This window comes from Staurois parvus, unplaced genomic scaffold (assembly GCF_062004578.1).
Source record: "Staurois parvus isolate SC_StPar_1 unplaced genomic scaffold, SC_StPar_1.0 ptg000024l, whole genome shotgun sequence".
Taxonomy (NCBI): domain Eukaryota; kingdom Metazoa; phylum Chordata; class Amphibia; order Anura; family Ranidae; genus Staurois; species Staurois parvus.
The window spans coordinates 129,941-148,490 of NW_028317820.1; the positions used below are offsets into that span (position 1 = coordinate 129,941).

General features: G+C 40.8%; 1 protein-coding gene across 1 annotated transcript in view; it reads left to right on the forward strand.

Annotated features, from left to right (window-relative positions):
- Window positions 1–18,550, forward strand: part of LOC149472046 (uncharacterized) — a 101,232-nt gene that overhangs the window by 15,609 nt on the left and 67,073 nt on the right. Inside the window, exon 2 of the mRNA XM_089693229.1 lies at window positions 17,129–17,458. Coding sequence (XP_089549355.1) covers window positions 17,129–17,458 — 330 coding nt within the window. The remainder of the gene's footprint in view (window positions 1–17,128; window positions 17,459–18,550) is intronic.

Here is an 18,550-nt window from a genome sequence, read left to right on the forward strand (position 1 = left end):
CACTGTCCTCAGACAAATATTATTGCCTTCTAGAATAAAGGTAGATTGTAACTGATGGACTGAATGCAGTGTCCAGACATGAAAAAATGGAACTATTAGAATGAACTTGGTAACACTAGTGACTTCTCCATAGGACATCCGTCATCTGTAGTTGGAATGGCAGGGCCCTGCCAGTATGGTATGGGGATTCTTCACCGTCAGCGTACGGACTAAATGCCTCCCTTAATGTATGGTTGACGTGGAGGCAGTATGGATATCCACACAGTATAGCAGGGTGGATTTGATTTAAATCAAACTGATTTAAATCACGATTTAAATCACTAGTCAGTAAGGCTTGATTTAAATCCTAGTTTTCTACGTAAAGACTAATTCTTGCTGGTATAACTTTAATATGCAAGTAGATGATTTTTAGAATAACAACTTTTCATATTAGTTTTTTTATCCCCAGTTTAATAGGTTAATCATTCATATTTGGACAACTTTTCTGTTGTACTTAGGAAGGAGAAAAATAATCATTACCTTAATAATAATTTAAATAGATTTATTCATCTGAAACAATAACATTCCAGCAGATGTGATTTGCTTAAACATCCATGTTTGTTAACTAATTCAGCTAAACAAAATATATATATTTTAAGAAACTTAGACTGTCAGCCCCTTCCTCCTCACACTTAGTTTCACTTTCTTCTTGTGCAGATCTATTCCACTCCAAACAATCAGAAAAATATTGTTTCTATTCTATTCACTGAACTTCTTGAAACTTAGCACTGAAGGGGTTGATTCTGTATTCATAGGTTTGTAGAAGTTAGGATGAAGGTCTTTTTCTTAACTCTGTTCATGTTATAACATTTTTGCTGTGAAGAAGAGGCATGTGATCTCCGCTGAGTCAAATTCAGTTTTGAGAACTGCAAAAGTAAACCAATCATCTGTGATAATATCTTGTAGGCAGAGAAACTGCCCAATAATCTTACAAACACCTCTGGAAGAGCCTGACATTGTGAATGGATTATCGGAATTTATTTACCAAAAAAATTAAACATATACAGCCTTATTCTACATAATTAAAAAACTAATCTTTATTTCATGATGGAATAACCTTTGGATGGTAATATATTTTCAGCAAAAAGCATTTTATTTAAAAAAATCCGATTTAAATCAAAAAAATCCAATTTAAATTAAAAAAAAATCCGATTTTTTTGATTTTTTAAAAAAAATCATTGATTTTTATCCACCCTGCAGTATAGTAAAGGTAGGGTGCTGCACACCATCTAGGAAGTGTGGGATAATGTAACCACCCTGTGATAAATAAGTGACATGAGAGAAAGTCAATATGGCAGTCATTATGTAACCTCAAATAGAGGAGGCCCTAGGGCCATAATTCCTTTTCAGTATAACTAGTGTTCCACTCACCACCCGTACAGTGAATAAGGAACGGTGCACAATGTCTCCTGTTATTAGATTCAAGCCCGAAGTCCTGGAGGCAGCCGCCAGCATCGGGACTGTTAACAAGCGGGCTCCACTTCCATCCCAGGACACGTGTGGATTGATGAACACCCAGCAAGAGCGTGTGTTTCCGTGTCCCCTGCAGGATCTGGTGTATGGCGCCAATGCACCGGCCAGTAGTGACGTCACTGACGTGTGACGTCAACACGTTTTGCCGATGGGCGTATCTTATTCAGCTTTATCAGGACCGATAGAATGCATAGCTGGAAGTTCTACTATATCAGGCTAATCTCCACCTTTATATGCAAATACAAACTCACCAGAGCATTCCATTGGTAAACAGATAAAAAACGGTCATTGTAATAATAACAATTATGCATACCTGGCAGTAATCACGGATGAAGTCAATTTAGTTATAAATACTGTACCTTAGATCTAAATATATGTAGGGAAAACCTAAAGATGCCCTGTTAATGGAGAAGGAAATACTTTTTAGTCTAAATCCAATCTCTTTTGTTTCCCTATTGGTGCAGAAACACTTGGAGATCAAGTTCAACATTTAACCCTTTAGAATGTAAAGTGTCAAGCTTATAGATCCAATGTTTTTCATGTTTTAAGAGCTCCTTATCAAAATCACCTCTTCTCTGTGGGAAATTAAGGGCATAGATTCCTTTAACCCTAATATATTCTAATTTATCTCCATGGTATCTTGAGAAGTGTTGGGCTAGATTACTTTCTGGTTCATTGGATTTAATATCTCTGAAATGTTCTCCTATACATTCTTAATGTTGCCTTTTTGTTTTCCCAAAGTCCATTTTGTTACATGGGCAGGTTAGCATATATAATACTCTTGATGTAGAACAATTAATAAGGCTTTGGACTTCATACTGGGCCTTATTATCAGAGTCATAAAACCTATCTGTACAATCTACAGATTTACAGTTCTACCACAGCTAAACATCCCTTTAGTGCATGAAGTAAGCCAAGTAGATTGTTTTAAAGGTTGATAGTCAGAATGAATAAGTAAGTCACCAAGATTTGATGCTTTTCTAGCTCCCATTTGCAGACGATCCCCTACAATTCTACCTAAATTGGGACACTGTGTAAGAATCTTCCAATGTTTTTCCAAAATCTGTTTAACTTCCTTCCATTGTGCTCCATATTGGGTTATCATCCTAACTGGTTGAGGATTCTGTTTATCCACATTGCCGTCCTCCTTTGGGGACAGCAATGTTTTCCTATCAACATTATATGCTCGTTTTCTTGCCTTCCTGATCTGAGAATTAGAATATCCACGTTCCCTAAATCTCTTATTGAGGTCCTGTGCCTCCGTTATAAAATCATTAATATTTGAACAGTTTCTCTGACATTGCAGAAACTGTCCAATAGGTATACCCATAATCAGAGAACGTGGATGATGACTTCTTGCCTTAAGTAATGTATTAGCCACAGCAGGTTTTCTAAAAGTTTTAGTAACTAATCTGCCGATCTCAAGACCAATATTAAGGTCCAGAAAAGAAATTTGCCATCTGTCATGGACGAATTTAAGTTTAATATTCAAGACATTATAGTTTAACTCGTCCGTGAACCGATTCAAATCCTCAATAGACCCTTTCAAGACAAGGAACACGTCATTAATGTATCTCAACCAAATCTGTACATGAGTGAAAAACATTTGTGACCTATATAAAAATTGTTCCTTCCAAAATCAAAGATGTTAACATGCACACACTGGGGCCCAAGGTGCTCCCATACTTGTGCCTCTTATCTGTTGCTAGAAGCTATTTCTGAACTGGAAAAAATTATGATGCAATGTGAAATCCAATAGATCAATCATGTACTCATTCTGTCCACCCATTTTTGGGTAGAAGGTATCCAGAAAGTGACCGGCTGATTTAAGACCACACTCATGTGGGATGGACGTATAAAGTGATGCAATGTCCACCACAACAAGGATGGAATTTTCTTCAATTTCCAAATCCTGGATCTTGGCAAGGACATCCTTGGTATCTCTCACATAAGAGGATAATTTAGGAACCATATCTTTAAGAAAGAGATCAATATATTTACCTGTTCTTTCTAAGGGGCCGTGAATCGCAGAGACTATTGGGCCCCCTGGTGGATTAAGTAGATCCTTATGAATTTTAGGGATTATATAAAAGGTTGGAAAGTTTATTTCCTCAACCCTGAGGTATTCATATTCTTTCTTAGTTAACAAGCCCGCTTCTCTTCCTAAGGATAATATAAAATTTAAGTTTTTTAACCAGAGTGGGAATAGGGTTAGTATCTAAATTACGATATGTACTATGGTCACCTAGTTGCCGTTTAACTTCTTTCACGTAGGTCTGTTCTTTTAGGATTACAATATTTCCACCCTTGTCACTTCTCTTAATGATAATATCCTTAGCTTCTTTCAATTCTTTAACTGCCTTCCTTTCTCTCTTGATGAGATTATCACCCAGAGGCATTTTCCACTCAAGGCATTTTAAATCTGCTGACACAAGCTCAAGAAATGCTGCAATCCTTTTATTACTGTGTATTTTTTGGCATTTTTGTGGATCTAATTGTTAAAACTACCTTTGTAGTTGCATCCTGGTGGCCAATCTCATCATCTTCTTCCTGCTCACAAGATCCTCCCTCCTCTGCTAGGGAAACAAGCATTTCCAATTTCAAAGAACATACAAAATTAGTTATAAAACATCTGAATCGGAAATGTGATGTATGTTTCTTAGAAGCCTACATCAAACAAAATATTATTCTTCGTGGTTTAAGAAGTAAAGTTGTGCCTGCTGAACATTTACATAATGAAAGATTTCTGAGCAAATGGAAGGCCTTGTGCATTGACCAAGGGATTAGTGGTATGAAATTGATTGTGGAAGAAGAGAAATTGCAATTGGAGGAACTTGATATAGCTATTAAGGAAAGTGTTAATGGCTTAGATCCATTTAAAACCACCGAAAGCTTTGAGAAACAAAATTAACAACTTAGGAAAGAAGTTGAGAGGGTACAAAAAATCTTAGAATAAGGAAACAAACTAAGTTTAAACGAGATCTTAAAGATTGGGAAACAGGTGAGATATTTGTTCTCACTATAAAAAGAGGAAGAAGTGGATCTAAGGGTTGATTTTCCATTCTCATTCTAGATCTATTGGAGAAACTCCATCTAGTGAAAGTGACTCAGAGATCCTTGGTAAATCGGTATCTTTTTTTTAGATCAACGAAATGGGGATTTACCTTCGGTAGATCAATCCCAGACAGGCAAATGAATCCAAAAAAGAAAGGAGGAACAGATAAAAGGGAGGCAAAAGGAAGGCAAGGGCAGAACAAGGACTCAAAGAAGATAGTAGGTAGTAATCCTTATGATCAAAAGGTCATTAATTTAACTGACTTTCCACTCAAACAGGAACATATGTTATTAAATAAAGGGATGTCCTTTTCTCCTATGACCCCCATGGATGAATTTGAGGTCTTTAAAGATGTCAACTTATTTCTAAGGAAAGTGTTTCTTAGATTGGTACATGAAAAATCTGAGATTGCCTGTGAATCTGACTCAGATACATCCAAGGCACTTAAAGAATTGAAGGAAGCTAAGGATATTATCATTAAGAGAAGTGACAAGGGTGGAAATGTTGTAATCCTGAAGAAACAGACCTACGTGAAAGAAGTTAAACGGCAACTAGGTGACCATAGTACATATCGTAATTTAGATACTAACCCCTTTCCCATGCTGGTTAAAAAACTTATTTTACATTATCATTAGGAAGAGAAGCGGGCCTGTTAATTAAGAAAGAATATGAATACCTCAGGGTTGAGGAATTAAACTTTCCAACCTTTTATATAATCCCTAAAATTCATAAGGATCTACTTAATCCCCCAGGGTGACCGATGGTCTCTGCAATTCACGGTCCCTTAGAAAGAACATATAAATTGATTGATTACTTTCTTAAAGATATGGTTTCTAAATTATCCTCTTATGTGAGAGATACCAAGGATGTCCTTGCCAAGATCCAGGATTTGGAAATTGAAGAAAATTCCATCCTTGTTGGGGTGGACGTTGAATCCCTTTATATGTCCATCCCACATGAGTGTGGTCTTAAATCAGCCGGTCACTTTCTGGATACCTTCTACCCAAAAATGGGTGGACAGAATGAGTACATTATTGATCTATTGGATTTCGCGTTGCATCATAATTTTTTCCAGTTCAATTATAGCTTCTATCGACAGATAAGAGGCACAAGTATGGGAGCACCTTGGGCACCAGTGTATGCATGTTTACATCTTGGATTTTGAGAGGAACAATTTGTATATAGGTCACAAATGTTTCTCAATCATGTACAGATTTGGTTGAGATACATTGATAACGAGTTCCTTGTCTGGAGAGGGTCTATTGAGGATTTGAATCGGTTCATGGACAAGTTAAACTATAATGTATTGAATATTAAACTTACATTCCTCCATGACAGATGGCAAATTTTCTTTCTGGACCTTAATATTAGTCTTGAAATCGGCAGATTAGTTACTAAAACTTTTAGAAAACCTGCTGCGGCTAATACATTACTTGAGGCGAGAAGTCATCATCCACGTTCTCTGATTACGGGTATACCTATTGGACAGTTTCTGCATTGTCGGAGAAACTGTTCAAATATTAATGATTTTAAAATGGAGGCACAGGACCTCTATAAGAGATTTAGGGAACGTGGATATTCTAATTCTCAGATCAGGAAGGCAAGAAAACGAGTATATAATGTTGATAGGAAAACATTGCTGTCCCCAAAGGAGGACGGCAATGTGGATAAACAGAATCCTCAACCTGTTAGGATGATAACCTAATATGGAGCACAATGGAAGGACGTTAAACAGGTTTTGGAAAAACATTGGAAGATTCTTACACAGTGTCCCAATTTAAGTAGAATTGTAGGGGATCGTCTGCAAATGGGAGCTAGAAAAGCATCAAATCTTGGTGGCTTACTTATTCATTCATTCTGGCTGTCAACCTTTAAAACAATCTACTTGGCTTACTTCACGCACTAAAGGGATGTTTAGGTGTGGTGAATGTCAGATCTGTAAATTTGTAGATCGTACAGATAGGTTTTTTGACTCTGATAATAAGGCCCAGTATAAAATCCAAAGCCTTATTAATTGTTCTACATCAAGAGTATTATATATGCTAACCTGCCCATGTAACAAAATGGACTTTGGGAAAACAAAAAGGCAACATTAAGAACGTATAGGAGAACATTTCAGAGATATTAAATCCAATGAACCACAAAGTAATCTAGCTCAACACTTCTCAAGATACCATGGAGATAAATTAGAAGGTATTAGGGTTAAAGGAATCTATGCCCTTTATTTCCCACAGAGAAGAGGTGATTTTGATAAGGAGCTCTTAAAACATGAAAAACATTGGATCTATAAGCTTGACACTTTATATCCTAAAGGGTTAAATGTTGAACTTGATCTCCAAGTGTTTCTGCACCAATATGGAAACAAAAGAGATTGGATTAGACTAAAAAGTATTTCCTTCTCCATTAACAGGGTATCTTTAGGTTTTCCCTACATATATTAGATCTAAGGTACAGTATTTATAACTAAATTGACTTCATCTGTGATTACTGCCAGGTATGCATATTGTTATTATTACAATGACCATTTTTATCTGTTTACCAATGGAATGCTCTGGTGAGTTTGTATTTGCATATAAAGGCAGAGATTAGCCAGATATAAGTAGAACTTCCAGCTATGCATTCTATTGGTCCTGACGAAGCTGAATAAGATACGCCCATTGGCGAAACACATTGACGTCACATGTCAGTGACGTCACTACCGGCCAGCGCATTGACACCATACACCAGATCCTGCAGGGGACACGGAAACACACGCTCTTTCTGGGTGTTCATCAATCCACACATGTACTTGGATGGAAGTGGAGCCCGCTTGTTAACAGTCCCGATGCTGGTGGCTGCCTCCAGGACTTCGGGCTTGAATCTAATAACAGGAGACATTGTGCACCGTTCCTTATTCACTGTACGGGTGGTGAGTGGAACACTAGTTATACTGAAAAGGAATTATGGCCCTAGGGCCTCCTCTATTTGAGGTTACATAGTGACTGCCATATTCACTTTTTCTCATGTCACTTATTTATCACAGGATGGGTACATTATGCCACACTTCCTAGATGGTGTGCAGCACCCTACCTTTACTATACCGTGTGGATATCCATACTGTCTCCACGTCAACCAGGGGCAGACTGACAACTCATGGGGCTCCCGGGCAATAGGGGATCATGGGGCCCCTGTGTCCTTGCCCAAACTCAAAAAAGCCTATGAAAAAGGTACCAGGGACATCTCATGGGGCCCCCTACTGACCCCGGGCCCTCGGGCAGTGCACGAGTTTCCAAATGGTCTGTGCGCCCCTGACGTCAGCCATACATTAAGGGAGGCATTTAGTACGCACGCTGACAGTGAAGAATACCCATACCATACTGGCAGGGCCCTGCCATTCCAACTACAGATGACGGATGTCCTATGGAGAAGTCACTAGCGTTACCAAGTTCATTCTAATAGTTCCATTTTTTCATGTCTGGACACTGCTTTCAGTCCATCAGTTACAATCTACCTTTATTCTAGAAGGCAATAATATTTGTCTGAGGACAGTGTTTTCGATAAGGTGCACATATTAGCAGCTACATGTTCATTTATGTGTTGCATAGATCTCCCTTTTTGATTCATGCCCTGAGTTGGATTCTATACCAGTATTTTAGCATCGTCTAGCTGGGCTTCTCAGTCCATGTATTTCATTAGTACTAATATTTTGCATAGCACTTTTGATGCACAGCCTCATATGTTTTGATTATTTGTGTACATCCCCTACATGGTGGTGTTTCCAATGTGCCTGTGGTGTATATACATAAGACCTTATGTCGTTGTCTTTACAGCACAATCATATACATGGCCGGTCATGACTTCTTTCTTTTATTATTTTTGCTTTAGGATTTTGGTATTGTCTCATCTTGTGGTGATGGCTAACTGTGGTATTTACCTAAATGTCTAAATATGTGCTAATTGCAATAAAGCATCATTTTTTGATAACTTTTGGGTATCGCTTTCTGTCTATAATGTAACCGCTTTCTTCTTGTGAATTCCTTTTTCACATACCCCCCTTTTTTCCAGTCTGTTTTTGGTTACTTGGCAGATAAAATACGTCTAGCGATATCGATAAACATTTATGGCCTCATGCTCCCTTGTAGTTATTCTTGTTGTAATAATGCCTAGGTGAGAATGACGTAGACCAAGGGTGGACTGAAAACTCATGGGGCCCCTGGGCAATAGGGGATCATAGGGCACCTGTGCCCTTGCCCAAACTCTAAAAAGCCTATGAAAAAGGTACCAGGGGCATCTCATGGGGCACCCTACTGACCCCAGGCCCTCGGGCAGTGCCCGAGTTTCCAAATGGTCAGTTCGCCCCTGATGTAAATGGTCAGTCCGCCCCTGGCGTAGACCTAGTTGCCTGCAATCTCCTGGGACTGCATGTCAAGCCACAGTGCGCATGCTAAGCATGCTCCATCAGAAGACCTGCTGCAAGGACCTGATAGAGACAGCCAGTCTCCTGATGATAGTATGAAAAAATAATTAAGCTGCACTCCAAAGCTTAGCTCTTCTTTCTGTGTTTAAGTCATCAAAAAAGACTGCATATATTGATGTCTCCACTAGAAACCAACCTTCCTTGACACGATTAATCACTGCTGGCTTGATCACAAGGATAGGGACTTCCTATAACATTGTGAGCAAGCCAGCAGTGTGGCTTATATCTTTTATACTTTTGATTTAGAGTGCAGCCAGCCCCCGGGTTGTCCATGTGGGATCAAAGAAGCAATGTAGAGTGGAGCCACTTCGGTATAGCCTCCTGATGACGTAAACAGGAACATGGTGGCACTGAACCCAGGGTGTGGCAGGGGATCTGAGGATCACAGCAGGACAACACTGTAATTGTTGGGGCGGAAGTTCCCCCCAAGAGAGTACCTGTCATTTTGTCCACCAGGTTCTGTTGCTAGACCAACTCAACCCTCTGATGTTTGCTTTCACCACGCTGCCATGCAATTCCTCACTGGGAGCCCTTGGAAAATACACTGCTCAAAAAAATTAAAGGCACACTTTTTAATCAGAGTATAGCATCAACTTATTGAAACTCCTGGGATATTGATCTGGTCGGTTAAGTAGCAGAGGGGGTTGTTAATCAGATTCTGCTACTTTGGTGTTAATAAAATTAACAGGTGCCCTAGATGAGTAACAATGAGACAACCCCCATAACAGGAATAATTTACAGGTGAAGGCCACTGACATTTTTTTTCCCTACTCATCTTTTCTGACTGTTTTTCATTAATTTTGCATTTGGCTAGGGTCAGTGTCACTACTGGTAGCATGAGGAGATACCTGGACCCTACAGAGTTTGCACGGGCAGTCCAACTCCTCCAGGATGGCACATCAATATGTGTCATTGCCAGAAGGTTTGCTGTGTCTCCCAGCACAGTCTCAAGAGCATGGAGGAGATTCCAGGAGACAGGCAGTTACTCTAGGAGAGCTGGACAGGGCCATAGAAGGTTCTTAACCTATCAGCAGGACCGGTATCTGCTCCTTTGTGCAAGGAGGAACAGGATGAGCACTGTCAGAGCCCTACAAAATTACCTCCAGCAGGCCACTGGTGTGTATGTCTCTGGCCAAACAATCAGAAATAGACATCATGAGGGTGGCCTGAGGGCCTGACGTCCTCTAGTGGACCCTGTGCTCACTGCCCTGCACCATAGAGCTCAATTGGCATTTACCATTGAACACCAGAATTGGCGGGTCCGCCACTGGCACCCTGTGCTATTCACAGATGAGAGCAGGTTCACCCTGAGCACATGTGACAGACATGAAAGGGTCTGGAGAAGCTGTAGAGAATGTTATGCTGCCTGTAACATGGTTCAGCATGTCCTTTTTGGTGGTGGGTAAGTGATGGTCTGGGGAGACATATCCATGGAGGAACGCACAGACCTCTACAAGCTAGACAATGGCACCCTAACTGCCATTTGGCATAGAGATGAAGTCCTTGGACCCACTGTCAGACCCTACACTGGTGCAGTGGGTCCTGGGTTCCTCCTGGTGCACGACAATGCTCAGCCTCATGTGGTGAGAGTATGCAGACAGTTCCTGGAGGATGAAGGAATTGATACCATTGAATGGCCCCCACGCTCACCTGACCTAAATCCAATAGAACACCTCTGGGATGTCATGTTTCGGTCCATCTGACGCCGCTAGGTTGCACCTCAGACTGTCCAGGAGCTCAGTGATGCCCTGGTCCAGATCTGGGAGGAAATCCCCAGGACACCCTCCGTGGTCTCAGGAGCATGCCCCGATGTTGTCAGGCATGCATAGAAGCACATGGGGGCCATACAGACTACTGAGGACCATTCTGAGTTGCTGCAATGAAATTTCAGCAAAATGGACTCGCCTGCTGCATCATTTTTTCACTTTGATTTTCGGGGTGTCTTTGAATGCAGTCCTCTGTAGGTCGATCATTTTCATGTCCATCAAACGATGGGGAATCCTTACATTCCTAACACATTACCCCGTCCATGTCAGTATAGAGGTCCAGCAGGAGATTTTTCCCCATTGAGATCTGATGTGTTTTCAAAGTGTTTTTTTTTTTTTCTTTTTTTTTGAGCAGTCTGTATTTTTCACATATGAAGGATCATGTGACCTTGTAATGTAATTTCCTGTGTGACTTCATACTGAGTTTGCAGAGTTATCCATTTGGCTGTCTTTTCATCGTACAGTTTATTCCTCACATGTTTCCTGCCAAGTGTTTCTGTTTTCCTGCTCATGGCTGTATATCTAAAGTTCTCATTATTCCAAAGAATAGGAAGGTTTAGTAGAAGGGAAGCAGGAAAAAGAAAGAGTTAAACCATTCAGCCCTTCAGACATGGAGGCCCCAGCCCGCACATTCCTGGCAGACCTCATGGCTGTATCCCAGTTACCTCACATATTTTTTTTCCACTACTGAAAAACAAGTGTACACCCGCACAGGCACTCCCTTTCACATAGGGAATAGTACAGAGTATAACCCGAAATGAGGCGTGGAACTCACAGCAAGCTATCAGGACTCCATTTACACGTACGGATTTTAGAAATGTATGTAATAACTAAGGGGATCATTCTGGTGTCCCAACAATGTAATGAACAAGTATCACTAATGTGAACACTCCCAAATATAAATAACTACAATAAAGAAAAATAAAAAATAAAAACTTTCACCCTTGAAAGTGATATAATAAACAAATGACTCTTTTTCCTTTTTTTATCCCTAAATTTTCCCTTTTCAAATAAAGTCTACATAAATAAAGTAAAACGTAGACCTACAACACAACTGTGCAATAACAATCCAAAATAAATAAAATTATATAAAAAATAAAATAAATAAAATAAAAAAAGGGTCCCAAAATGTCTCTCAAACAATTCCGATCACTTCCTTTCCACCTTTACAGCTTTTTCTTGTGATATTGTATACGAAATATTATGATATTGTATCGTGAAAAAAAAATAAAAATTTATATAATAAATGTGCACAAATAAAATTACTCAAAATATGTGTAATGTATTTGTGACAGTGAACTCAAAACACTGCCACCACTACTATCATGCAACCAAACACATATGAATCCACGTAAAATTACCCAAAATACGTGTGATAAGTTTTCTTCTTTTTCTTTCCAATAGAAGATTTAATAACTGCTTCTCACAGGTGTGAAAGAATCCTTTCCACTCCTTATTTTTTTTTTTCACGATTTAAACACCGGTTAGGGAGTGTGCATGACACATAGTGCACAATTGTATGTAATTAAGATAATACACTATTTGCGGTTTATGTTTTTTTGAGGTTTTTCTACATTGGAGTATCATATTTGGAATTTCGTATACAATATCACAAGAAAAAGCTGTAAAGGTGGAGAGGAAGTGATCGGAATTGTTTGAGAGACATTTTGGGTCACTATTTTATTTTATTTATTTTATTTTTTATATAATTTTATTTATTTTGGATTGTTATTGCACAGTTGTGTTGTAGGTCTACGTTTTACTTTATTTATGTAGACTTTATTTGAAAAGGGAAAATTTAGGGATAAAAAAAGGAAAGAGTCATTTGTTTATAATGTAATGGACAAGCCTTGGTAGACTGCTAAATTTATTGTCATAGATTGCACATGTTGAACTTTTCTTTGCCATTTTAAATAAAAACACCTGAAAAGACCCCTCTGGCATGGAGTAAACTCACTGTTTTTGGATCAACTGTTCCCCCCTGTTTTTAGTATATTTTAGAATATAGTGGGTTGGGAGAGGCAGACCCTGGGCTGAAAATGCATACAGCCTCAGCCAATCCCTGGTCAAGGGGATGACCAGCCGGAGGCTTGGATGTATAAAAATAGTATGGGGCCTTCGAACAACAGGTTACTTGTCTTGGTAGAGAGAGATCCAGCCAATAGGAGCTGTCTCCCCTCCTAGGGTGCTAATCTGAAGACTACAGGAGGTTCATCAAGATCCCAGCTCAGGGAGAGCTGGGGGAACTGCTTTTAAAAAGGAGCTGGAATTATTTCAAAGGGAGTCAACTGTGGGTCTAGCCTGGAGGCTCACAATACAGGGTCTGGCTAGTATTGGAAAGAGGCATCCATGCATACAAGGACACATTGAGTAAAGACCTGAGAGAGAGATCTTAATGACTGTTGCTGCTTTAACCCTTTGAGCACCTGCTCCAGAATAGCTAATGTTGGACTGTGTTACTGTCTGAAGTTGCAGAGTTGCAGCTCTTTAATTCTTAAGCAAGAAGAGAGCTAAAAGAGTAGAGAAAAGGCAGACCTTGTCCTCGGCTACTCTGGGCACTACAAATTGGAGAGACTGCTCCAGAGTTGCTGGCTCAGGGCTGCTTCCAGAGTGGGAATCCCCTGAGTTGTATGTTCACAATCTCTTGTACAAGAGATCAATCCTGAAAAGTTTAGCTGCTATCAGAAAGTGTTCTCAGTTTGCTGTAACTTTGGAGTATCCCAAGACTTATCCTACCTCCAACCAGGTTTAACCAGCATTAAGCTTCAAAGAGAGATTTTCAGCCTGGTTATTGTATTGAGAGACAGGAAAACTGCTGTGTGCCTGGCTGCTTGCACTTACTAGAGAATAGAACTCGGGACAAACAGTGGGAACTGCCAAGACTCTGTGCTCTATATTAAGGCTCGACAAATCCCAGGCACCAGGTCGCCATAGACAGGGCTGTCTTTAAGGAGGGGCAAAAGGGAAACTGCCCTGAGCCCAGTCATTGTTGTGGAGCCCAAAGCAGTTGCCCCATACTTGCCAACTGTCCCACTTTACATTCCCTTTAAGTCTTCGTCCCACACTGTGCCCCAATATGTCACTGAGAAGTGCTGTCACTTATGCTACCTAGCTCTGCCCTGTTGCCATGACTCACATGCAGACCATGTCATCATTCACATGGAAATACATGGTATTGATATGTAAATAGGGTCGTTGGTTCAAATGGAGTCTGTATGTTCTCCCTGTGCCTGCGTGGGTTTCCTCCGGGTACTCCGGTTTTCTCCCAAACTCTTAAGACATGCTGGTAGGTTAATTGGCTCCTGTCTAAATTGTCCCTAGTATGTGTATGTATGAATGTGAGTTAAGGACCTTAGATTGTTTGCCCCTGGAGGGTTAGGGACCTCAGATTGTATGCCCCTTGAGGGTTAGGGACCTTAGATTGTACGCCCCTTGAGGGTTAGGGACTGATGTGAATGTACAATATATACACACACACCTGTAAAGTGCTGCATAAATTGACAGCATTATATAAGTACCTGTAATAAATAAAAAAATTGGAAATGGATGCTGACCAGGGGCATTGATATGTAATAGCGGGGCCATTCATATGAATATTATGCCCCCCCTGGGGTTCCAGCCACCATCACCTCTACTGAATGCTGCCCACTGGGGAGGTAAACAGGGGCATGCTTGAAAGTCCTGCCTGCAACTGTGGTCACTGAGCCTACCATCAGCCTGTTCTACAAAGGTAAGCAAAGTGTTGTGTGTGTGCGCGCGTGTGTGCGCATGTGCGTGTGTACAGAGGTAGGCAGAAAGGGAATTACAGTTTGAGGTAAGGAAGGTGGGTGCATAGATGAGCAGAGGAGGCATGTGGAGTTAAGGTGGGGGTAGGTTAGATTGAAGAGGATAGGTTTGGGGTACAGAGGTTAGCAGGGAAATTTAGGATGCAAAGGTATACTGACGGGTCGGATAAAGATGTATGTCACATGTGGGGCAGCCCAATTATCTCAATGGGCTGCTCTATGCGCTAGAAATGTGGAAATAATGCCCCCGACCCTTTTTCAAATCACACCAAGCCACAGCACCTTGAATTTTGGTGCATGTGCAGATGCTCAAGGGTGTCATTAGATCTGCTAAAGGGCAGCACATTTCTGTGGTGTCAGGAAACTGAATTTGCATGCATTTCCTAACTTGCATTTGTGGTCAGTGTCAAATCCTCCTTTACATTGGTGGTCCATGTAGAGGAGCCCCCCCTTAAATTCATGGTCAGTGTAAATTCCCCCTTACTTTGGTGGCCAGTGTAGAAATGTATTGGTTGTTGGTGTAAAATCCCTAATTACATTGGCCGTCAGTGCAACTTCCCCATTACATTGGTGGTCTGTGTAAATTTCCCTTTACATTGGTAAGTGTAGAATTTCCCATACACTGGTGGTCAATATAGATCCTGTCTTACATTGGTTATCGATGTAGAAATGTCACCTCCCATCCCCATCCAGCACTGCCACTGATCCCATCCACTCCAAGCTCTGCCACTGATCCCATCCCCCCACCACTGCCACTGATCCCATCAACCCCCCAGCACTGCCACTGATCACACTTTCCTCCCAGCACTGCCACTGATTCCAGGAGTCCTAGAATCCCTAGAAGTTTTCTGTCTATTAGTGGGTGCCATCACCTTCCCAGTCCATGGTATGCAGGCAGTGAGGAGAGGATGTACTGTAGCCTTCAGCAACCAATTAATGAGACATAATTAAGTGCTGTACCTTCTGGCAACCAATCAGTGAGCTGTAATGATGAGCTTTAACCTCTAGCAATCAACAAGTAAGTCGTAATGATGCACAGTAAACAAAAGCAACCAATCAGAGAGCAGTAATAATGTTCAGTACTCTCTAGCAACCAGTGAGCAGTAATGATGTGCAGTAACTTCTAACAACCAATCAGTGAACAGCAGCAATCTGCTGTAATCTCTAGCAATCAATCAGTGAGCAATAATGAAGTGTAGTAACCTCTAGCAACTAATCAGTGAACCATAGTGTGTGCTGTAACCTCTACCAACCAGTCAGTGGGCTGTAATGATATGTCCTCCGGGAAACAATTGCAATTGCTGCCTGATCTGCTAAATAAACTGATGTTGAGTCTAGTTGCTACTTATTGTATGTCTCAGAGCAGGTGAGAGCAAAATTGCATGGGGGCCCATGAAAATGTTTGTCCACGGTCCAATCAATATTAAAGACGGCCTTGGCCATAGAGAGTAGAAATTGCAGCCTGGCACCTGGATTCGAACACTGCCTCTCATTGACTTCAATGCAAAATTGTGTCCCATTGACTTCAATGCAAGAACACCTCCTAGTGACTTCAATACAAAATCACTTAAAAATGGAAAAACGCCTCCCATTGACTTCAATGGAAAAACGCCTCCCATTGACTTCAATAGAAAAACGCCTCCTATTGACTTCAATGGAAAAACGCCTCCCATTGACTTCAATGCAAAGACTCCTTTCAATAGCAATCTTATGTGAACAATTATCTTTGCATGCCACTCTACTCTAATATTTACGAATCTGGAACACACCCTGTTTGTAATGGCACTCAAAACACAATGCATGTGGATCGCATCTATGTGAACCACCTCAAAAGGAACACATAATATCTACTCTGTCATGCAAATTTGTAAGTTTGAAAGTGCATCCAGAATCGCATATGTGTGAACCAGGGTGGCTCCATTCACACCTAGGCATCATGGCAGAATCACTATGAACACAAAACGTAAGTCCAGGTGTCATTATTTTCAATGGCGCCTATGTGGTGTGGTTTTGCCGTGATTGTTGCATGGCAAATCGCATCACATGAAGCTTGTTGCCCAAAAGTTGCTTTTTCTCGGGTGCCAACACCCATGCTACACTAAAAAAAACCTACCTCTTAACTTTTTTTAGCTGGCTTCTAGATTCAAAGCAAATTTGTCCAGTGCTGCTGCGCGAAATATCTATATCTATCTATCTATAAAAAGAGAGATAGATTCCTAAAGCATTATAGTTTTATCTAAAGCAACATCACAGCAGTAGATCTCAAAACGTCAGATGGGGGTCATCAGATAAGGGCGGAGTCAGTACTCTGGTTAATTCACTTGTGCTTAACTCTCCTCTTGAGCTATTGTGGTCTGTTAACAGGCTGTAAGGAGATTGAAGAAAACATGCAAAAAGGAGCCAAGAGCTCTACTTGTTGGCTAAATGAATACAAAATTTTCATATGCAAAGTTTCATATTTGCCTAATAATAAATATTCTTAAACATTTTTTAGTCCTGGGCACAAGTAATATATAAAATATTTACGACAAACACTATACGTTTTATTTTCCAGGTTCTGGGCTGGAAGTGACCGCTCCCCCTTCTCAAACAGCTGTATATAAATCTCGTGCTGTTCTACCATGTACTTTCCGTGTGAATAGTCCCCCTATAAACCAGCAGTTCCTGGCGATAATCTGGTCTTTTGGAACAAAAGAACTGCTGAGAGTTGACAATAAGGAGAAAATGGTCAGTGACGGGGTGTCTTTCGACGAGCAGGCGGCCAGAAAAGGAAATGCCTCACTGACCATTCACAGTGTGACCATCACCGACCACGGAACCTATAAGTGTTTAGTCATCTACAGTCCGGAAAGATTGTCCAGGGACATTCAACTCAATGTTCGGGGTAAGGACCAAAATATCTCATATTCTCTACAAACTGTTGCACCTTCACATATTAAGAGAAAGGGTATTAACTTCCATGCCTTCTTCAGAAGAGAGACATGACAGTTCATGCATGACCCCTCAACCTAGTCCATGATCAGCTACCTATCTGTTTCCTCTCTTCAGTCCATGAGCAGATCCTCCTCTCGGAACGTGTTTGGTTGCTTCTCCTTTCTACTCTCCACACATCAGCAATACTCAGTTACTGCTCTGCCTTATGTGTGTCCTCTGTCCACAGTTAACACCCACTCCACCTCCTTCTCCTACATCCACAATCATCTCTGCCCCCAGGTTTATTCAGATTCCATCTACTTCTTCTCCCGGAGGTCTATAATAAGGTAACATCCATTATCCCCCTACTACAATCAGGTCTCACTGCCTTTTTTCTCTAACCTATCTGATCCTCTACTTTACTGAGTTTATACTCTAACTACTCCCTGCTCAGCTGCTACTCTGCCTTCTCCGCTCCTTCATGGTCAACTGCCACTTTTCACTGCTCACCCACCACAAAAGCTTTTTTACCAGCTCTATGCCAAAGGCTCAAGGTTGATTGATAAAGCCCTCCTAGTCCACAACCATTTGCTACTCTACCATCTTTATCCTCCTTCCCACTCATACACATTCAGTCATTGTTTTACCTCCTGTTTCTCCTTCATGGTCCACGAATGGCTCCTCCTTTACCCCAGTTCCAAGATCAGCATACTCTCTCCCCATGAACTATTAAGAAGATACAGTTGCAAGAAAAAGTATGTGAACCCCTTGGGATTACGTGGAGTTTTGCATGAATTGGGCATAAAATGGGCTCTGAACGTCATCTAAGTCACAACAATAGAAGAACACAGTCTGCTGAACATAATGCAACCAAACATTAGATGTTGCCATGGTTTAATTGCACATAACATGTAAACATTCACAGTGCAGGGAGGAAAAAGTATGTGAGGCCCTAGCTTAATGACTTCTCCCAGAGCTAATTGGAGCCAGGAGTGAGCCAACCTTGACTCCAATCAGTGTGATGATATTGGATGTGTTGCTGACAGCTGTCCTGCCCTTAAAA